This window comes from Mauremys reevesii, linkage group 1 (genome assembly GCF_016161935.1).
Source record: "Mauremys reevesii isolate NIE-2019 linkage group 1, ASM1616193v1, whole genome shotgun sequence".
NCBI classification, from domain to species: Eukaryota; Metazoa; Chordata; order Testudines; family Geoemydidae; genus Mauremys; species Mauremys reevesii.
This window is the reverse complement of record NC_052623.1, coordinates 179,976,445-179,997,284: the sequence shown is the minus strand read 5'-3', so window position 1 is coordinate 179,997,284 and position 20,840 is coordinate 179,976,445. Positions and strand designations below refer to the sequence as shown.

Here is a 20,840-nt window from a genome sequence, read left to right as displayed (position 1 = left end):
CTTGCTTAAAATTCTGTGGTGGAACACAATATTCTGCACCTCTCAGCTGAAATAACTTCATGGTAACAATTACGGAGGACATTTATACAGACACCGGAATTAAAAATTATGTTGAATCTTAGGCTGAGAATCTTATCTGTTTTACTAACTCATTTCCACCAATTTTCACGGGTTTCTTATTGCAGATTTTGTTGAAGAAAATGTGGGGTCCTTGATATCCTGCAGTTACTTTTGGCTGATGAAAGTTTACTTTCACTAGTGTGGTGCTACTGGATCACAAAGACTCAAAACAGAGAAAAGACACATAATAAAGTAGATTTAAAAACCATCAACACAATGCATTTTTCTCATTTATTCAAATTTTCTGCAGGAAGTAAACACTGAAAGATTTAAAAAACTTCACTCTGCAGTATGTACAGGTTTGTGACATCACATGAAGAAATTAATTTCTAATAAAAAATGATACCAGTTATATTACTGAAAACACATCACAACAAACTTGGTTGCGGTAAACCCCAGAATTCTTATGTATGGCAATGAGAACTGTCATTCCATTGTTTTACAATGGTGAAATACTCCTGGTACAATATTTCAATTATTTAAAATGGAGTTTAAAACGTGTATGACCGATTACAATTTTGTGAGTTCTTTATCTTTAAAAGTAGTTTTGAGGTTTTTTTCAAGACCCTTTTGATTTGAAGCACATTCTTTCACAAAGCTAAAATACCACAGCAGAAGTCATGTCCAAAAATGGAATACTGTTGTGTGTTTTGATGAACTGACCTGACTTTAAGACATTTTTGCCAATGCACAGGGTCCCCCATGCACTTTTCATGCAGCAGGTAATCACAACTTTAAATAAAAGGTATTTTCTATACATTCTTCCAGACTTGCAACTGTATACTTACATGCAAAATTTTTAAACCTATGTGATCATATTTACACTTATACATGGAATATACATAACCAAAAACAAGATTAAAAGGTTTTTTTCCTTTCCATTAGAACAATACAAAATATGTATTTTTCATTAAGGAAACCACTATTTACATCACCTTTTAAAAACCAATTTCAACATATTATATGTTTAACAAGTCAATTTATTTACATATATAAATATATATAATATATACTTACCAGTTTACTCCTCTGTAAGATGCTGCAGAGAACAAACTGGTAATATTTCACAGACGTCAATGAGAGCTGTAATAATCTTTTACTGACAACATTTAGCAGGGAAATTTTAAATCATTCATATCTTTATTTTTTTTTAAAATGTAAATTGAACATTTTAAAATGTTATAAACAATAGATAGCTAAAACAAGAGACAAATATGGCTGAATTCCATTTCAATCTTCTGATGTTCATAAACTGCTCCACCTGAAATGATGGTTTAGTCATATCAGTGGAAGCCTCCCTAACCTTTATTCTTTCTGTGGTCACATGCACCTCAGCGGTTTATACTTATAAAATGAAGGTAGAAGAGAAACCAGAAACAGCAATTTTGCCCTCAGTCCCCCATACCTCATTTCCCATTGAAACTTAGTGCAATTCTTGGCTCTCTCCACCCCAGCTATCAGGAATATTCTGCACTCCTTTGTAGCTGAAGTGCAAGCCTCTCTTCCTTCATGACGCTTAGGGTGACCAGATGTCCCGACTTTATAGGGACAGTCCCGATTTTGGGGACTTTTTCTTATATAGCCACCTATTACCCCCCACCCCGTCCTGATTTTTTACACTTGCTATCCGGTCACCCTAATGATGCTGCAAACCTGGAGTTTGTGAGTCAGGCCTCACAACAGTATTCACCAAACCTGGATCCCTCTCCTAGCTTATTATTCTCATCCACAGTATGATAATTTAAGGTCCTTCCATGCAGGTCTAAAAAAAAAATAAAGGTCTAGTTGCAACCCCAACCACTTCCTCTCACAGGGTGAATTGTCTTTTGTCCCCCACTCCCACAACTGGGAACCCCCATTTGAGGAGTGGTAGTGGAGAAAGCCACCAACTGTGTACGCCCTGGAAGAAAGGGTCTCCTGAACCATGGGGCTGAGGCTAGAGCTGTGAGAAAGTGCAGAAACACAGGGCCTCTGTATGGATGATCTTACTCTATCACTGATCCTTCAGAATCCATGTGGATTCCAGGACCTGGGGACTTGCTGCAACTAGGGAGCCAGTCCCACTATTTTGCTGGTGAAGCAAACCCTGCCCCTGTATGCTGTTTGATGGAACAATTGGGAAGAGAAACCCATAAGGAGAGTTTTGGTGATCTCCTCCCCCATAACTCTTGGGTGAGAGCTAACAGAGAGGGCCATCGGGCCTTTTAGATTCAGCTAAACCTTTCTAATTGGTTTCAGCTTGCCAATATGGATAGGGGCAAAACCAGGCTTTAATTCTCTTTGCTAGGCAAGAATCGCATTGGTACTGGGGAAGCTAATGTAGACAATAGCTTTGCCCCATCCACCAGTGGCTAACCAAACAGTAGTAAGTAACCAGTTTAACAGGAACTGCATGCCAGAAGAACGCCCTCACCTCTTTTCTAGGGTCTTACTGATCATTGTTGCAAATTCTGCCATGGGTGAGATTTTTCTATCAACATGTTCTAAAATTATATTATGCTGTATTTTAACTTACTGACGTCTGAGAGTTTTAATTCTCTTTCATTAACCTCATCTAAAAGGAAAGCTAAATTGTTAACGGTTAAAAACAGTTAACATTTTAACTTAAGTGTCACATAAGCTTTAAAAAACAATTTTAAAAAGTATATATTATAAATAACGATAGACGACCATAGAATAAATACAAGGGTAAGCACCCACTAAGGGATTCTGTGTCACTTCTTGCTAGAGTTGGTTAGAAAACAGCAAAGTCTGATGTTCCCCCATTTTTCCATCAGAATTTTGTTATGACAGAAGTTTTCCAATCACATCCACTTCATGCACATTCAAGCTGCCCCCTACTGTATATGAAGTAAGCAGTGCCCCCTCAAGTAAACTACAGCCTTGTATTTATTCTAGGGCCCATCTATCATTCTATATTTCATAGCTATATACATGTAATTTCAAAAAAAATAATCACTTAAGACTTTAAGAGACACGTTTCATGGATGGAACAAATGCCATCTTTTTCTAATATTTATGCCAGGCTGATTCATATAAAAAGATTCAACTCCAATGGCAATAATCTAAAATATAGTTTACCTTGTTAACATTTAATTTCTATGACATATTTTATTTGTCAGCAGGCCACTTATTATCAATGCTAACTATTAAAGACAAACACAAAACAAACTTTTTTTTGTAATTTACTGCATAGCTGAAGTCAGGCTAGGGATAATGAAATTTAAAACAATATTAGACTCGTGAAAGTTTTAAAATGCATATCTCCTTCCTATAGCTCAATAATATATTAAGCTTTGCCCAGACAACACAAAAATGCATCTTTTATTCCCTCTGTAACGCTCTATACCTTGTGGGATGTTTTATATAGGACACTGTCAAATATGTGTGCTCCCTAACACACTACAACTTTCATTATCTTGATATTATCAGGATTTGTTCATAACATAGGGAATTTTCAATGAAATAAGTAGCTATTGAGAACACAATCCAGTATTGGATAAATAAGGTTCAGCAGTACTTATGGTTATTAATACAGTTACTTTTGTTTTGCAGGAGTGGGGGGGAAATAATTCTTTGCATTTTTCCATGAAAGTTTGATGCTTCTTGGGGTTCAGGATGGCCACTACGAAAGTGTGTGCTGCTCAGCTTTCCCCCCCCGCACAACACTTTCAATGTGTCTCAGCTTTGACCTACAACTCCAAGGCTGATTTTGAAAAAATGCTGCCAATATTATAAAATGTTGGGTGGAGGCAGGGCAACAGAGGAGATAGGCCATTTCTGAGATGATGTCCACTATCCACTATGGAGCAGACCAAAACCACCAATTTTATTTTCACATACAGTGACACCTAACAAATTGTTCTGAATCTAGGTTTTCAGGGATGAAAGGCCAGTATATTAACCACAGATCAGCTGCTCACAGAGTAATAAATACTTGCAGAATATGCATTAGGCTCTACTTACAGGAAGACCCACCAGGTTTTTCAAGATCTCACAATTTCCACTGCAATATGGAATATGTATTATGTAAACACAGTAACTGTTCTTTTAACAGGAAGCAACATGGTTCTGAAAAAAACATTTTGCTTATGTGTTTCACAAACTGGAATCAATGGCAGTTTTCTGGCCACAGAGGACAGGTCTGTTTATCCCAAAATTCTAAGATGTCTTTTTTACTTTCCCTTTATATGTCTGCATTTAAACTGCTAGTGGCACAACTGCATTGTAGACACTTCCTACACTGATGGTAGTTAATCCAACTCTGAGAGAGGTGGTTGCTAAATTGATGGAAGAATTCTTCCGCTGACTTAGCCCTGTCTACACTGGAGGTTAGGTCATCTTAACTATGTTGCTCAAAGGGTGTGGATTTTTCACACCCTTGAGAGACATAGGTGGGTCAACTTAATATTGACTGTAGACCTGGCTTAAGACAGGGGAAGCAACATGTAAAAGTGGGCAAAAAAGACATCACTTTTTTGTTTTGTTTACAGTGTAGATTAAAATCTACTTTTTATATAAAATACTAGGAAAACTAGAAAACAATATTTAATCATAACCCCTATTTTATATGACTACTACTCAGGGTTCTGCAGAATGCTCTAGTCAAGAAGAACTTGGAGGGGGAAAAAAAAAAAGACACTACACCATAATTAGGGGATAACCACAAAAATAATTAAATAATAAAAAACAAAATTTGGAAGCACTAAAAATTACATTTCAGTGCATTTGATTAATTAACACTGACAGACTACCAAATGTGATGCTCTACTACCCTGGACGGACTGTTCCATCTCTTTAAAAAACAAAACAAAAAAACCCCCACCTTTACATTTCACAAAATGTATTCAACAAATATCAAAGATTACATTGTCTCTATGCTCAAACTGCCAAAAAAGGGAATATACTATGTACGTGGAAAGAATGAAATGCAGTAGAATGCATTACCACCACCTAGGCTGTATGCTTACTTTATTTTATACCTAAATACCTGTGGTTCCAAATAAGACTTCGGTCACAGATTATTCATAACTTACTTTGATGCATACAGAATTGTGTCTTGTACAGCTTACAACTCTCAGTTTCCTTGTGACTATCTACTGTAAAGCAAACATATCTACATGTTTTTAAATATCACCAGAAAAACAAAGTTTCTCAAATGAAAATATGATTCAATAAGACCATGCTTTTCTCAAATCATGCTCAATTTATACAGTATTCCAGTTCATACTTTTTTTTCTTTTTTAAACACAGAGATTCAAACCCACTGACTGTAAACTCATTGTGTTGGCTATATATTTCACTCTGGTTCTCTTTTGATTGTTAGCACTTTTCCCAAGAGTCCATACCCTTCTCCATTCGCATTGTGTTGATGGGAGCTCTTATTCTCCATATGGCTATTGTAAGGGCTTCTTAAATTATGAAAAGGAATTTTAGGTTCTGTCTCAGGTAATAACTCCTCCTTTATGGTAACAGGAGTTGAATTTTCCGTAAATGAAGGTTCACTCCAAATGTCCTTATGTGCTTCTTGGCTACTAATGGAATTGCCTCCTTTCTGTAACATGTAATACAATATTGGATTGGTTTTGGTCAGTCGTGGGGAGTCTTTTTCATATTCACCCTTGTCCATTCCTGTGATAACCCATCTGATGGGGCCTTTTTCACTGGGTATGGGGCAAACACTAAATTGGTCAGATTCAGGTCTAGATACTGTACATCCCAAATGTTCAGAGAAGGGGGAACTAGCAGGACTCTTCACTGCTACTGGATACTGAAATGTCCTGTGATCCACACAACTGTTTGGTTGCACAGGATTTCCCATTAATGCATTTATTGAAGAAACGCTAAATTCGGGTTTATTATTTGCTACATTATTTTTGTTTCCTTTCTTCTTGCCCTCAGTTACTGCATTATTCCTATGCTGTGAAAAATCTCTCTCACAGTTTTCTGAGAGAAGCAGTTGTTTCAACACATTAAAGCCTTTACTATCTCTAGACCAACTCCTATTTTCACTGTCATTATTTGAACCATGACCAGCAGCATATTTAAATTCAAGATCACTTCTGTTGAATTTCAGTTCTTGCTGGTTAAGCAAAGGCCGATACAATGTCTCTGCAGGAGATATGCGATTGTTTGAAGCACCAGACACATTACTTTTTACCTTTTTTAATGGACTTTCTGAAGGCTCAGTATGAAATTTCCTCTTCTTAGGAATGATGCAAAGGCTCTTTGAGTCTAGAAGTGTCAGTTCACTATTTCTGTGACTTCTGTCCAGATCATCCACGGGGTAACTATCTTGATTCTGTCTCAGCAACCGACTTAACAAGCCATTTTTTGAAAAAGAAAAATCTTCAGGTGAAAGAGGCTCAGGTTTCAAGTCCTCAGATGCTGGAGAGGCACCTGTGTTTCTCTGCACTGAATGAGTTGTTTCATGAAATTTGTTACCCTTACGCTCTCTTACTGGCTGTGCATTTGGAATATGAGGAGCATTTGATTCTTCACAAGGTTCAGTTTTTACTTTCACTGTCAATATTTGCTCACTCAAAGCCTTATCCATCTGCTCTTGTGAGCTTTCATCTTTTAAAAGCAGCCTCTCCTTCTTTTCACTTTTACCTTTATTGGGGGTTCCCAGAAGCAACTGAAGGACAGTGCGTCTTTCAAGGAGATTTTCTATTTCTGAACTGGGAAGTCCTTGTTCAATGGGTGTAGGATGACAACTGAATATTTTGTTATTCTCTTCAAATTTACCTGATACATTTGTGAGTAAAGGACTATTCAATCTATCAATCAACCCTACAGGTGTATCTGTATTTACTGTTAGCAGCTGTTTGCTGGTTCTCTGCTCTTCACCTGACATGGAAGTCTGCATTCCACACTGAGCTAAGTTCTGCAACAGCTTGCTGGCACTGAAAGCTGCAGAATTTTGTGCACTTTCATTTCTGTTCAGTTTAGTTCCTTGAAGTTCTTTATTTTTTGTAAGATCTATCAAATGTTTAGATGCTGGATTCATTAACCTCTCTGGCTGGATGCTGCAAGCATATGGTGGTGAATTACGTTTGACTGCTAGAGAAGATTGGTGGGAGAGATTTATAGGAGAGTCTGCTTTTGTAGAAAGAAGCAAAGGTGGAGTGCTTAATGGAGTTATTCGATTTGCACTGGGGCTTTCTGTCACAGGAGTCCTCTTACCAGTTTGTACAGTAAATTTTGCCACATCAGCTGTACTGTGTGGTCCCTGAGGGTCTGTATCTTTTTCTTTGTTATCTTCACTCTTATGCCCAAGTAATAACTGAAGCAGTGTTACCTTCTGATGTGGATTCAGTTTAGAACCTTTAGGAGTGTCTTTATCTTCTTTATTCTCCATACTGTTCTCTAGACATGGAATTTTTGGATCCCAATTATGAAACAATGGCTGAGTCAGATTATCTAGAGAAGCAGGCTGTCCAGAATCTTGTTTGTCTGTCCTCTGTTTGAAAGATAAATCTATAGGAAGGCAGTTAGAATGGGAGCTTTCATCATCGCTGCTGTCATCTTCCGTAAAACTAGGATTGTTGTCTGAATACTCATCCACAGTAGTTGGTGTGCTACTGTCCTCAAAAATACCCGCTCTCTCATTCTGCTCATGCCCTTTTGTTTGTTTAGGTGCATTCTGACTTTTAAGAAGATGTAAAAGCAAACTGTTGCTGGGAGATGGTTTTAAATGGTTTCTTTCCAATGTATTTTTGTATCCTAAATTTTTGGGAGGAGAATGAACGATTCCAATGGGGCTCTGAAATGGTGCCATATTGCTCTTGTTAGTTATTGTTTTGGTTGATGATCTCATTTGACCATTAAGATGGCTTGGCATTCCTTTTGACAGACTGAAATGGCCAAGGTCTTTCTGGGCACTTTCTTGTAATCTGGCCATGGCAGCAAGTCTCTCGCTTGCTATCTGATTTGCATTTTGTGCTTTTAAAGCATGTTCCCTGGAATACTGCTGCAAATGAGCTTCGCTTGAAAGTAGTAAAGCTAGCTGACTACACGCTACGCTGGGTTTAGGTGAAGCAGTAGGACTAGATCTTTTCTCTACCATGCTTGCAACTGCTTGTAATCTTGCAGCACATGAGAGAGGCTCATTCATCACCTTGGATCCATTCTGCCCTGTATGTGGAGATTCTATAAACCTCTCTTTAGGCAGGTTCGTTGTTACATCAGGCAGAGTGGTGTCAAGCTTTTGATCTTTTGCTTTTCTTTTCTTCAGCAGAGTCTTCAAGCGACTAGTTGCAACACCATAGCACCTTACATCTTTCTCCACTTGTAAAGAATCCTGGCTGAGGGAATACCCTTGCTCCTTGAGGCTCTGCCTAATCTGTTGTGACAGAGCAACACTCTGCAGCCTAGAGCTGAATGACTGAAGCAAAGAGGCAAGTAATGTGCTATCCTGTTTGCCTTTAGGCACATTTTCAACCATGCCAGCTAACAAAGCTTCTTTTTTTCCATTCAAATCCACAATGGAATCAGACAACCGCCTTCTCTTTGCTGCATTCCAGTCTTCAGAAGACTGCAATAGTCTTGCTTTTTTGAGATGCAACATGCCAGATCCCTGATATGTGTGTGTGTTAACAACTGGACCATTACTTTGACAGTTGGGAAATATATTTCCAGAAATCTTAAAGTTTTGATCCTCTCCACTATGCCCAGTAGGCTTTTTGTCAACTACAGTACCTGAGCCTCCTGCTGCTTGATGCATTAGTAATCCCTCTAGGTAAGTTAGAACAACAGAATCCTGGTGCATCTCAGAGCCAAGCTCTTCTCCATGAGTCATGTTCAATAAAAATATCCACAAAGGTTCTGCTTCTATTCACTTTAAAAGACTACTTTGGTATGGCTGAATTGAGATGCAAGGTTAATAAATAATAGGTAGAAGTCTATAATTTTTTCACATAATCTGAACTAAAACAAATGTTACGTTCCATGCAGGCTTCTTCCAGCATATATTGCTGATGAGCCAAATTTTCAGTCATATCAGTCTCTGTAGATATATAAAATATTTATGAAAGATGTCTAGAAGAATTACTTAGAACATGGTTCCAACGAACTGAAGTTCTACTAAACATTCATCTTCTTCACCTTTGTCCAGGACAGCAGCTTGGTTTTCATCCTTTTTCACCTCCATCATGCATGTCAAATTCCTAAAGAGAAAAGACAAATAAAAATGGTCTCAGAAAAGATACAAGGGAGAGATCTAGAACATAAGACACACTCAAATGGCACAGGACATACTTTCTTTTAGGTCACATTTCCTAGATCATTGCAGATAACTAGCAATACATATGTAATAAATAGCCAAATTAAAGAAAAACTAAAAAGTATATAAGGCCTACACCTAAAATTAATAAAATCACTCAAATTATCCTAGAGAATGAAAATGTAGAGGAAACACAAACCCTCATGTGCCTAGGTATTAGAGGGGGTCATGAATACACCTCTAAGTATGTACTCTATGGCACAAAACAGAGAAAAGTAGTACATAAAGGAAAATCCCAATGTATTTCAAAACTTCACAGTTTAAAAAATTAAGTCGGCATACATTTCAAAGTTATATTATCTTTAGCAAATAAAGCTTACACAGAATACCCTGCACCCTGTCAATAAATTAGGACACAAACTAACTATTAATGAGGATCAGTGGCAGAAGAGGGAAGCCTTAACCTTAAAAGCAGCCTTCATTTTGAATCTATATTGGATTTTTTTTTATAGGTAGCTTCATTTTTTTATGTCTGCCTGGCAGACAGAGGACACAATGGAGATTTAAAAGTAAAAACAAATAATCGCTGCCATCCCAGACCAGGTGCCAATTAAAAATAATTTCCCTCCTTTCCCTGATGCTAAATAGTCTGCCTCAGTTTTTCATTAACACCCATCATACACTTAAATATCCACGTGGCCACTTCTCTGCCTCCCTCCAACCAGCAGAAATCTGGGCTGTGGCTCTCTAACTTTACTGGTTCCAAGTACCATCTTCTTAAAAAAAAAATTGGTAAATAAATAGACGGAACATCAAGCTCACATACCACCAGTGGTACATGTACCACAGTTTGAGAAGCCTGATCACAAGATTCTTATCACCCCTTCCATTATCAATGGGCACAAATGATCCCTGCACTGCATACTGACAAATACACCCTCCTCTGTTCCTCCCTCACTAGTCCCAACTAGCAGCAGCCACACTGGAGGTGGAACAGAAAAGCTGCTGGGGTCAAGTTCTGAATGCATGGATATTTGGAGGCATTTTACTTTTATATTAATTTCCAGGGAAGTTTCCCTTGATTTCTCAGCTTGATTTGAATATGTAGAAAAACCTATTTGATTCTTTCATCAGTGAAAGTAGAAGAACATCATAAAATTCTTCTCTGGAAATCCCAACAATGGCACTTGCACTGGAATCAGGAGAGACATTTTCAATAAACTTCTCAGGTCTAACAGTTCCTAATTGTATTACTCTGGTCACCAAGGGAATGGCTACTGTACGGACAATGCAACAATTGGGATCACTGCACAGGCCTGATTATTCTCTCAAATTATACCAGTGTACAACTAGTGTAAAAATGCTCAAGTAAATGGAAGTAAACGGTTGTAAGTGGAAGATCAATCAATCAGGCTCTATGATTTCCTATAAATGCAGCGTGAATTCAAGTTTAAAGAAGGAGGTTTGGTGTTGATTATACTGTGACCAGAATTTCACCCAAGACATACAGACATAGGTTAAAGGGACACTTCAGTTCTGAAAATGTCAGTAGAATAGTTAAAAACACATACTTTTTGTAACCTATATGCTCAAGCTGTGCAAATCCCTGAGTTTTGCTATTTCAAGCAGTATAATGAATCCCTATAAATCAGTCATAAAATATGTTACGTACCAGCATTTTTATAGTAATATCAAGTCTAAAGTCATCTAAAGATTACTAAAAATCTCAGCTTTGCTCTCAGAGATACAGACACACACACTACCAATACTTTATAACAGAGTTAACTATGGTTGTTTCTAAATTTATCCAAGGATACTAACAAGACCTGAAGAGGTATGCTACGTTTGGATTCATCTAACTAAATGCTGTTTAATAAGTTACAGCTTCTCCCAAACAATGAGCCTCGGGGCAGACTCTTACCAAATATCACACTTCAATGTGAATTAAAATCAGTAATCCCTGAAAGTCTGGGTTCCTAATGGGAACATCAAGTAGTTAGTTTATTAGCACCGCATTTGCCATGGCTGTGTAATAGAGGTGCTGAGTCAGGAGCTGACTCAGTACCCTGTCACTCAAATTCCCACCAATATAAAATTAACTAGGACTTAAATTAGAGGATCAGTTAAAAGCGGAGATACAGCTGAAGGGCTAATTAGAGGGGGAAGCAACCCCAGCATGATAAACAAAGAGGAAAGAAGCCCTGAAAGTGGGGGAGCTGAGAGCCTGAAGGAAGGCAGAGCGGTGGAGGAACTGGCTAGGACTTGGAAATATGCAAATAGCACTACAGGCGGTGGCCTGCTGGAACAGTATAATAAAGCATGGTGGTGGTGGTGGTGAAGATGACCTAAAGTGGGTGTGGTTTGCACTTAAGGCAAGAAAGGACTCTCAGTGGATCACCCTGTGACAACCTAATTTCTTCAAAGATTTGGACATGCTGAGTATTCGGGGGGGGGGGGGGTGTTACTCCTGCTGTGTTTGCACATTTCAGAGGAGAATCCAGAGTCCACAGAAGACTCTGAAGGCAGCATTCAGCCCAAGAGGATTCTTTTTAGAAATAATTTGACTTCTTTTACAACTAGAAAAATTGTATTCATCCTTGAATGGTTTAAACACACAAGTCCTACTATTCCTAGATTTAGGATAATCCAAGTTAGCTCTGCTTTGGTAGGACAAATGACATGAACAGTGTTAAAACTCAGATTTTGTTTACCCTGGAAAGATTCTATGAGGACTGATGAATGAATGAAATGTCATCCCCAAAGTCAAGCGATTGAAAGTTAAGGTTGTTTTTGTTAACAATTAACATTTTGGAGAAAAGACTTTGTTACAATTTCTGCACCCCTTCTCCCTCCAATTAAAGGTATCAGAGTTTACAGTAAGCATATTATAATCTTTCTAAGAGGACCTTCAGCAAAACCAGAGAAAACAAGACTACATATTCTTGATATTTTTAGATAAAAAAACAAACAAACAAACAAAAAACCACAACCCACACACAAACGGGGAAAAAAAAACCCAATATTTTCAAACCTTCTTCAGATAGCATACAAAATAATAAAGAAAGCGCAACATTAAAGAAATCCTTTGCAGGTAACTTTTAAATTAAAGACTTTAGCTAATGTTCTACGGGTTATGCCAATACTTGATTTAAATTAAATCTCTCCAGCTCTGAGTAATTAAACAAAGACATTGTATTTATGCAAATCCCTTAGGTGCATTAGAGCTCTGTAATAGTAGAAGGTATCCATAGACAGTTTAGTTTACTCATAGAAACTGAAAAAGGAGAGATTTCCTTTTTTTTTAATTAATTACTCACAGTAGAAGAAATTGATAATTTAAAGAAACTGATAGATTGATCAAAGCAGGCATTTGCTAAACATTAAATCTGAAAAAAATACAAGGAATGAGGACTTCACCAGCCCTTTTAATAAGGCAATTACTTGGGGCAAGTGAAGGATCAGTTATTATGTAATATTGTACATCATTGTGTATGTTTTTATAACAGCTAAAATGTGCTGAGCAAATCTGTCAAGAGTTAAGCTGGGTCACAAGAAGTCAGGTGCAGAGGATGAAATACACTTTTCATATTTCTGATGGGAAGCAGAGTAGCTAGTTGCAGTTTTTGGGGTCTGGATCTAAAAGGCATTTGTCTCAAAACTGCAGATTTCAAAGGCCTCTTATATCTCTCATACTTTTGATCCACTCCTTGCTCAATACAATGGCTATGTGAAAACTGAGATCGGGTTTAGATTTAAAACACCACAAAGGTAGATCAGCAGCATTGATGATACAAACACTGGAGATACGGGGTTGAGAGATTTACAAAGTTCTTTTAACGTTCATAATTATATATAAGTTATTAATAAAAAGTATTACAGAAGCTACGTACAGAAGCAAAGAGAAAGAGGCAAGATTGTATGAGACAAACTGGAAGAAAGAGGTAAAGGTAGAAAACAATAAAGAAACCTTCAGCAACGTGTTTATCCTTGAACAAGCCAGTAATCTTACTGTAATGGATCTTTAACGTATATGTACCTCTAGCATTAGATACTGCAGTTAAATATGACAAACTAATGGATAAATTAAGCAAATATTCAGATAAGCAGACCAAGTACAGCATATGTACTGTCACTGAACTAAAAATATAATACTTTCCATTGCAACAAGATCCAAAAGATTAGTTCACCATCTCTTGGGTATAGTAAGATTATCCACATTATTTTTTATGAATACGATGTGTACCTCTATTTGATTATTATTATGCTATCTGCTATAGGGTTGAAAAGGATTAACTCAGTTATGAGTGATTTTTGCATATCTGCAGAAAACAAATCCAGAGCTGTAGATAGCCCAATTACCTGTGCTTAACAAACAGTATAGTATCAGAGGGGTAGCCGTGTTAGTCTGGTTCTGTAGAAGCAGCAAAGAATCCTGTGGCACCTTATAGACTAACAGAAGTTTTGCAGCATGAGCTTTCGTGGGTGAATACCCACTTCTTCGGATGCAAGCAGTGGAAATTTCCAGGGACAGGTGTGTATATATAAGCAAGCAAGAAGCAAGCTAGAGATAACGAGGTTAGATCAATCAGGGAGGATGGGGCCCTGTTCCAGCAGCTGAGGTGTGAAAACCAAGGGAGGAGAAACTGGTTCTGTAATTGGCAAGCCATTCACAGTCTTTGTTTAGTCCTAAGCTGATGGTGTTAAATTTGCAGATGAACTGGAGCTCAGCAGTTTCTCTTTGAAGTCTGGTCCTAAAGTTTTTTTGTTGTAGGATGGCCACCTTAAAATCTGCTATTGTGTGGCCAGGGAGGTTGAAGTGTTCTCCTACAGGTTTTTGTATATTGCCATTCCTAATGTCAGTACAGGTGTCAATTCCTTCGACCTCTTAACCCCACTATACTCTGGTCACCAGGTTGACTGGTAACCCAAGGAGAAGGGTGGGGAGGAGAGAGAAATCCAAGTGGGGAAAATGAAATAGGAAGGGGTGGGGAGGGAAGAGAGGCTTAAAAGTCTTAGCCCTGAAGCGGAGAGAAAGGGGAGGATCTGCAGAAAAGCAGAGGGAATCCCAGTCCCCAGAAGCAGGAAGGAAGGTCCATGGGAGTAGCTGAGTCTAGCTAAATCTTGAAGGGAAGGGCAAGCTTTAGGTAGGATTGAAGTTGAAAAGCAGGGGGCAAACCTACTTGGATCTGCTAAGGAAAAACTGTTGGTAAACAGAGATACTGTAACTTGACGCAGCAGTATACAAGTGGGGTGAATTGTAGGATTCCACTCTGAGGAGAACAGGTGCTGGGACTGTCACTTGAAAGATATGCCCAGGGAGAGACTGGTTGATGAGGACAAAGGTACACCTTACCTTGAACCATGGCAGTAACTTTTAGGTGTCAACAGATTTGCTACCAGAGACTATATTTTTGGTGACTTCAAAAGATGGGAAAATAAAATTAAGTGACTAAAATGTACATTTTAGGCTCTTTTGAGAATAAGAAGATACCACTGCAGCCAAAGGTAATTACTTTTCTGAAAACGTCTTTTCAAAAGTTAAACTACTACTTAGGAGACAAAAGGAACTTTCAAGACCCCATTAAAACGAAGAAAAGTTATAAGAATGAATCTATTTCTAAACAGCAGTTTAAAATCTAATCTGAGACCATAAAGAATTGTCATTCTCCTATTTAGTTCACTATGTACATTTGCACATTGCATCTCCAGTTCAATGAATCAAATCCAGAATTAATTCCTCCGCCATTTTTCTACTCTCAGATATTTTAGCAACTACTGCAGTATCATCACTATCTCAGAACTGCATTTAAAACAAAGAATAATTTCTAAGGCGTCGATAATGAAAATAAATTATACTGGGACTAGAAGATCATTCCAGTTGAAGGGCTACTCCCGCTCAGGGATAGTCACATTTGTTCTCATGATGCTTCCTTCGAATTCTTTAGCTGGTAACATGGAGATCTCTCCTCTCCATCTCTACTATGTCTCATGGAGAGTAGTAGCTCTATGAACTGAAGCCATAAATATACAGAATCTGCAATAGCTGGAAGGATCCCTACAGGAATTCTCATAAAGAAGGTGGGTATCCAAACTATGGAGGGGAAAAGAGCAAGTTAATGCGGTCACAGGTTACTGCATTTTCCAATTCTGGGACTCAAATGCAATTCCTTGGAACACACAAATGGACTAATTTAGCAAAAAGTAACAGGGAGGAAAACTACAGAAGGTGCAACTAAACCTCAAAATCTTGTTGGTTATAAGGGTCAGTTTGGGCAGCATTCAGTTGGCTCTGTGACATACCTTTCTTAGTGCCCTGCCCCACCTCAAAACTGCAAACTTCTAGTTCTCCAGTCTCCTGCTGCGCTAGACTTGTATTTGCAAAAAACAACACAATGTCTCATCTATCTATATGCAGGGCCGGTGCAACCAATAGGCAAACTCGGCGGCCGCCTAGGGCGCCAAAATGCGGTGCCTAAAATGTCTGGGATGCTCACCCGGCGTCAGCTACACATGTAACCCTCTTCCCGCCGCTGTGTGAGGGGGCGCTGCGGCTTTGATCAGCTCCGGCTGGCTGGCCGGCCAGGAAGTGATGATATTCCTCCTTCAGCGGCGCTGCGCTGCTTCCTGCTGCTCTGGCTCTTCCCCAGGGCCCCCGCCCCTGCTCAGCCCCGCCCCCACTCCCCTCAGCTCTGCAGCAGGGCCGGGCCTGCACTCACCGGGGGTGGGGTGGGGGGGGATTGCAGAGACTTGGCCCCAGCCACGCTGCCGGGGAGTGGTTCCCCTCTGCCCTCAAAGCCAGCCCTGCCCCCCCAGAGGCCTGGGGCACCACACACACACCACCATGGGGGAGCTGCGTAAGGCCCCAGAATATCTAGAGATGGCCCTGGTACCTGCCACCCTGCCCACAGCCAGCCCCTGCTTCACCCCCTGCCCTGCCCAAAGCCATCCAGCCCCACACCCCGTCTCCAGCCAGCCCCTGCCGCACCCCCCTGCCCAAAGCCAGCCCCACACCCCGTCTCCAGCCAGCCCCTGCCGCACCCCCCTGCCCAAAGCCAGCCCCACACCACCTGTCTCCAGCCAGCCCCTGCCGCACCCCCCTGCCCAAAGCCAGCCCCACACCACCTGTCTCCAGCCAACCCCACACCCCATCTCCAACCAGCTCCGTATCCCCTGCCCTGCCCGAAGCCATCCAGCCCCACACTCCCATCTCTAGCCAACTCCTGCTGCACTCCCGTGCCCAAAGCCAGCCAGCCCCAGACCCTGTCAGGTTATTCATTTATTTTCGTTAAATATGTAGACTAAATAATGAAAATAATAAATTTTCAAGCCAAATGTGTGTTAATTCTAATGAACAATGCCACATTATGCAGTATTCATTTCTGAAAGTTTATAATAAGCGATGCTCTGCGGGGAGGTGTGGGGGCGGGGGGCGCAAGGTGGAAGTTTCGCCTAGGGCGCAAAATATCCTTGCACCAGCCCTGCTTATATGGCCATATCACCTTAGCATTTGAGCACCTCACAATCATTAATGGATTTTATCTTCACAACAACTCTGTGAAGTATGGATGAATTAGCTGAGACACAGGGTGAATTGACTTGACTTGCTCAAGGCCATACAGGAAGCTTGGCTGAGCCAGATATAAACCTACGTCTCTTAAATCCCAGTCCAGTATTTTAGCCACCAGACCAACATTCCTACCTCTCTATGAAAGGAGAGTTGTAGAAAGGTGAATAGACTTACCCAAGATCACACAATAGGCAAGAAGCAGGACTGGGAAAAGAATTTAAGAGTCCTGAGTCCTAGTCCACTGCTGTACCCACTAGTCCACATAGTCTTTCCTGAACAGTACGTTTTGCACAGGACTGGATGGGTGCCCCACCATCACTGACAGTACATGGCCTGATTCTCTGTGACTTTATGCGTTGTGCAGTAATTTACACTTGTGCAAAATGTTTCCAAACGAAAATGGTAGTATTTTGAACTCACTTTGCACAGGTATAAATGACTGCATAAGGATGCAAGGCAGTGAAGAACCAGGCTCACCACCTTCGATTTTTTTTTTCTTTTCAATATGAAGTAACAATGAAATAAAGATGTGAAGCAATAGAGGTGAATTTAAATAAGGATGATGAAATAAAGAAGGGGATTAGGAACTGATCATCAAGAACACAGAAACAGCTTAATGAAAGTGGGTTGCTTTAACACCTTCCTTATTATAGCTACATGCAAATATTAGACAGCTTGTAAGAAGAATTTATATACATGCTCAGACTTGCCCGTTTGAATTCTAGAACGATAAGACATCATCATTATCCATAGTCTAGAAAAAAGATAAGCCATTATGTATTATGTATGTATCATCTGGGAGATCCCTCTGGTGACAAAACAGTGGAAGAGGAATAAACCCTCTCCTCTCATTGTTTTACTTTGTTTTGTTGAATTAATTCATAATGCTAAGATCATGCTGTATAAGAGGAGGCTTGACAACTGGCTGGTACACAGTTCTTTAAATTAATTTGGACCATAAAACACATTTTAATTTAAAAAAATCAAGCCATAACTATTCTTGATATTGAGAACAAACAAAAGCTATTGAACATAAAGGGGGTAGACTAGGTTTCTCCGCCCCCCGCTCCCCCCCCATGCATAACACTAGAACACATCAGGCCAGATATTCACATTAGTTCTTTATCATCAATTAAGCAATTTAAAATAATCCTCAAGGAAACTAATTCCACACTGGAGGACATCCTTGCTCAAGGAGTCAAAACGTACCAATTTCATCACAGCATGTGAACAGTTCAACATTTTGTTTGATTGCAATCTTCACAACTGACATGAACACAAAACTCCTGGCTAACACAACAAATGTTCTTGCCAGTGAGAACAAAGTGACAGACTGTTCAATCAAATTCAGTAGCAGTAACCCAACACCTGAGAAACAGCATAAGGATGACTGCTCTAGCAGATGAAGCAGAACATAGGCCTCCTCACTTGATTTTTATTTTATAAGACAAATATTAAATTAAATGCAACAAACTTTGGTTACAGCTATGCCCCCTACATTCAAACAAGGAGGTGGAAGCTGTGCACAAAATTTCCCCTCTTCCCGTGCTGCAAGGTTGTTCAGATTCCCAGGATACAATGTCCTTCCCCCAAGTTTCACAGGGAAATTCTACATGAGTTACAAGTGGGTCACGCTCACTGGCAATAAGGAGCTCTGGGAGGACATGTAATACAGAAAGGGACAGCCTTACATTTCCACAGCCTGCCTGTCTCTGGGGTGGAGATGGCGGGGAGGAGAGCTATATTAGTGCTTCTGCATAATCAGTGAGAAGCCTGGGCAGGCATGTGTAGGGAAGGTGCTGTTGGGGCAGGGAGAAGGATCAGGATAGGAAGGAAAAAGAATCAGAAACCAGAGTCAGCAAAAAGACAAAGGGAGAACTGTGGTCAGACCACAGGTTAATGCAACGTCAGGTCTGTATACATTAAATGAGGAAATTAACGTGTGTATATATTACAATACCTTATGGTATTTCTCAGATTATAGAGCACAACATGATACACATGTATATTACATACCTTTTAGCTAGCATTGTGCTCTTTAATAGCCACAGCTGTCAAGACCCTGATTTTACATTTCATCCGAATGAATATATCTCCTGCACCCAGGGGTCAAATTTTGTGGGGGAAAAAGGTGGAGGTACTCTCCCAAGTGCTGCCCACAAATTCATCTACACCCGTGTGAACCATCAAAATGTAAGACCTTACTAACAGCAGTTTGTGGAGAGGTTCAAAATACGAACATACAGCTCTCTGAGCAACACTGGGCTCTTTAGGCTTGGCTTCTTTATGACCAGTGAAAAGGTAAGTGGTGGTATCTCTCAAATGTCATTTATTTCTAGTACTAAAGTGCGACTTCACAGTAGACTAATTGTGCAGATCTGTGATGGTCTCTCTTCCTTCTGACATGAGGAATGAAACAGTGAGCATTTAAATCACCATCACTGGACATCTCATTGAAATGACTGGCGCAGTTCACACCTCTATTGTTTCAGGCTCTCTGCAGACTCAGGTAGACATATTTGTATCAATTACATGGTCAACATTTTTGAAGTTTTCTTCACAATCATGAGAGCTAGATGATTTAAAAAAAAAAAAAAGATGAAAATGGAGTTTCTGGAAACCTTGGTAGCACTCTGAGAGAGGTGCTAGTACCCGGTACTACCACAAACCAGCCGATTCCAAGTCCTGCCTGAATCCCAAGATATCCTGCTGGGACATACAATTTAGCTCAGAAAAGTGCTATCTACTGAAAGAAACACACTTATAGCATCTCCTGCACCATTAAAATACTGACCCATCTCAAACTTGTTTAAACAGATAGTTCATCTACTCACAAACCAAGAGAATGCATAAAAGTGTCATTCTTGGGTGAGGTAAATCCACCTTATTCACCAAGTGACACATGTATGAACTGTATGTTTATATATTTAAGCCAATTCTTTAGTGCACGTACACACACACTCTCTCTCTCTCTCACACACACACACGTACACATGCACTTTTAGAACAAAGTCATACTAACACTAAACTAAAACAGAGTATTTCTGAACCTTTCCTAGTCCTACCTGTTTACCATCTGGAAATTCGTGGATGTCCGAACTTCTATTCTATTTGCATCTTGCGACAGAATGGAGTGTTTTCTCACGGAGATAATTTCAAATTATTTTGCAGATAATAACTAGACCAACATGTCTCTCTCTGCTGCAGTTGTCACTCTGGGACAATAAAAAGAGAGTGTCTTCTCTGTGTGAACTTGAGCCAGTTACGGTTCTGGAAGTGCTGAAGAATGGCACATACTAGAACCTGTGAATTAGGCCGCTGCTCACCTCACCAGGAATTATCCACATTTTTAGCCTCTTTACAACATATTACTGAAAGGCGCCCCTATGTGGGGCTACACCTTAGAATCATTCGGAAACGCCTGTGATCCATGCTGGCAACAACTGCTCTCTGAGCAAAGTCTGGGGCATTGGTTTTGCCCTACTGAGTCCCAGATGGTTCGGGTCCTGGCATTCTCCTTCTGATATCATGACAGCTGTGATAAGCTCAGGTGTCCTATCTGAGAATGGCCTGGCTTAAACGGGAGCAGTTTGTTAGGAAGGGATGGATTCTCAGCTTTGGCACTCACTTCCCACAATGGATCATTCAGAGCCTGGACTGATATTAGGAAGTTGCCCTACATTCATTTGTTTTCCAAGGTTTTCTATAGGATGGGGGAGGGTCTGACTGAAATTCAGTTGGCAGGATAAGCAGTAGGAATTTATTATAACTTCTGAATACACCTATAGAGTTGCTGAGGGTGTAATACTCACATTTAATTATAGACAAATTAAATCAGAGAAAGTTTCTGTCACAAGCCTTCCACATTCAGAAAGTCAATTTTTTTCCCCTTGCAAATACTACTGGGGGAATCAGGTACTCTTCTATATG

General features: G+C 39.8%; 1 protein-coding gene across 1 annotated transcript in view; it reads right to left on the bottom strand.

Moving 5' to 3' along the window:
- Positions 1 to 332: 332 nt before the first annotated feature.
- The window catches only part of NRIP1 (nuclear receptor interacting protein 1), a 99,424-nt gene continuing 78,916 nt past the window's right edge, over positions 333 to 20,840 (bottom strand). The window contains exon 2 of the mRNA XM_039484525.1: positions 333 to 9,287. Within this exon, the coding sequence (XP_039340459.1) occupies positions 5,420 to 8,920 (3,501 nt within the window). The 5' untranslated portion in view covers positions 8,921 to 9,287 and the 3' untranslated portion in view covers positions 333 to 5,419. The remainder of the gene's footprint in view (positions 9,288 to 20,840) is intronic.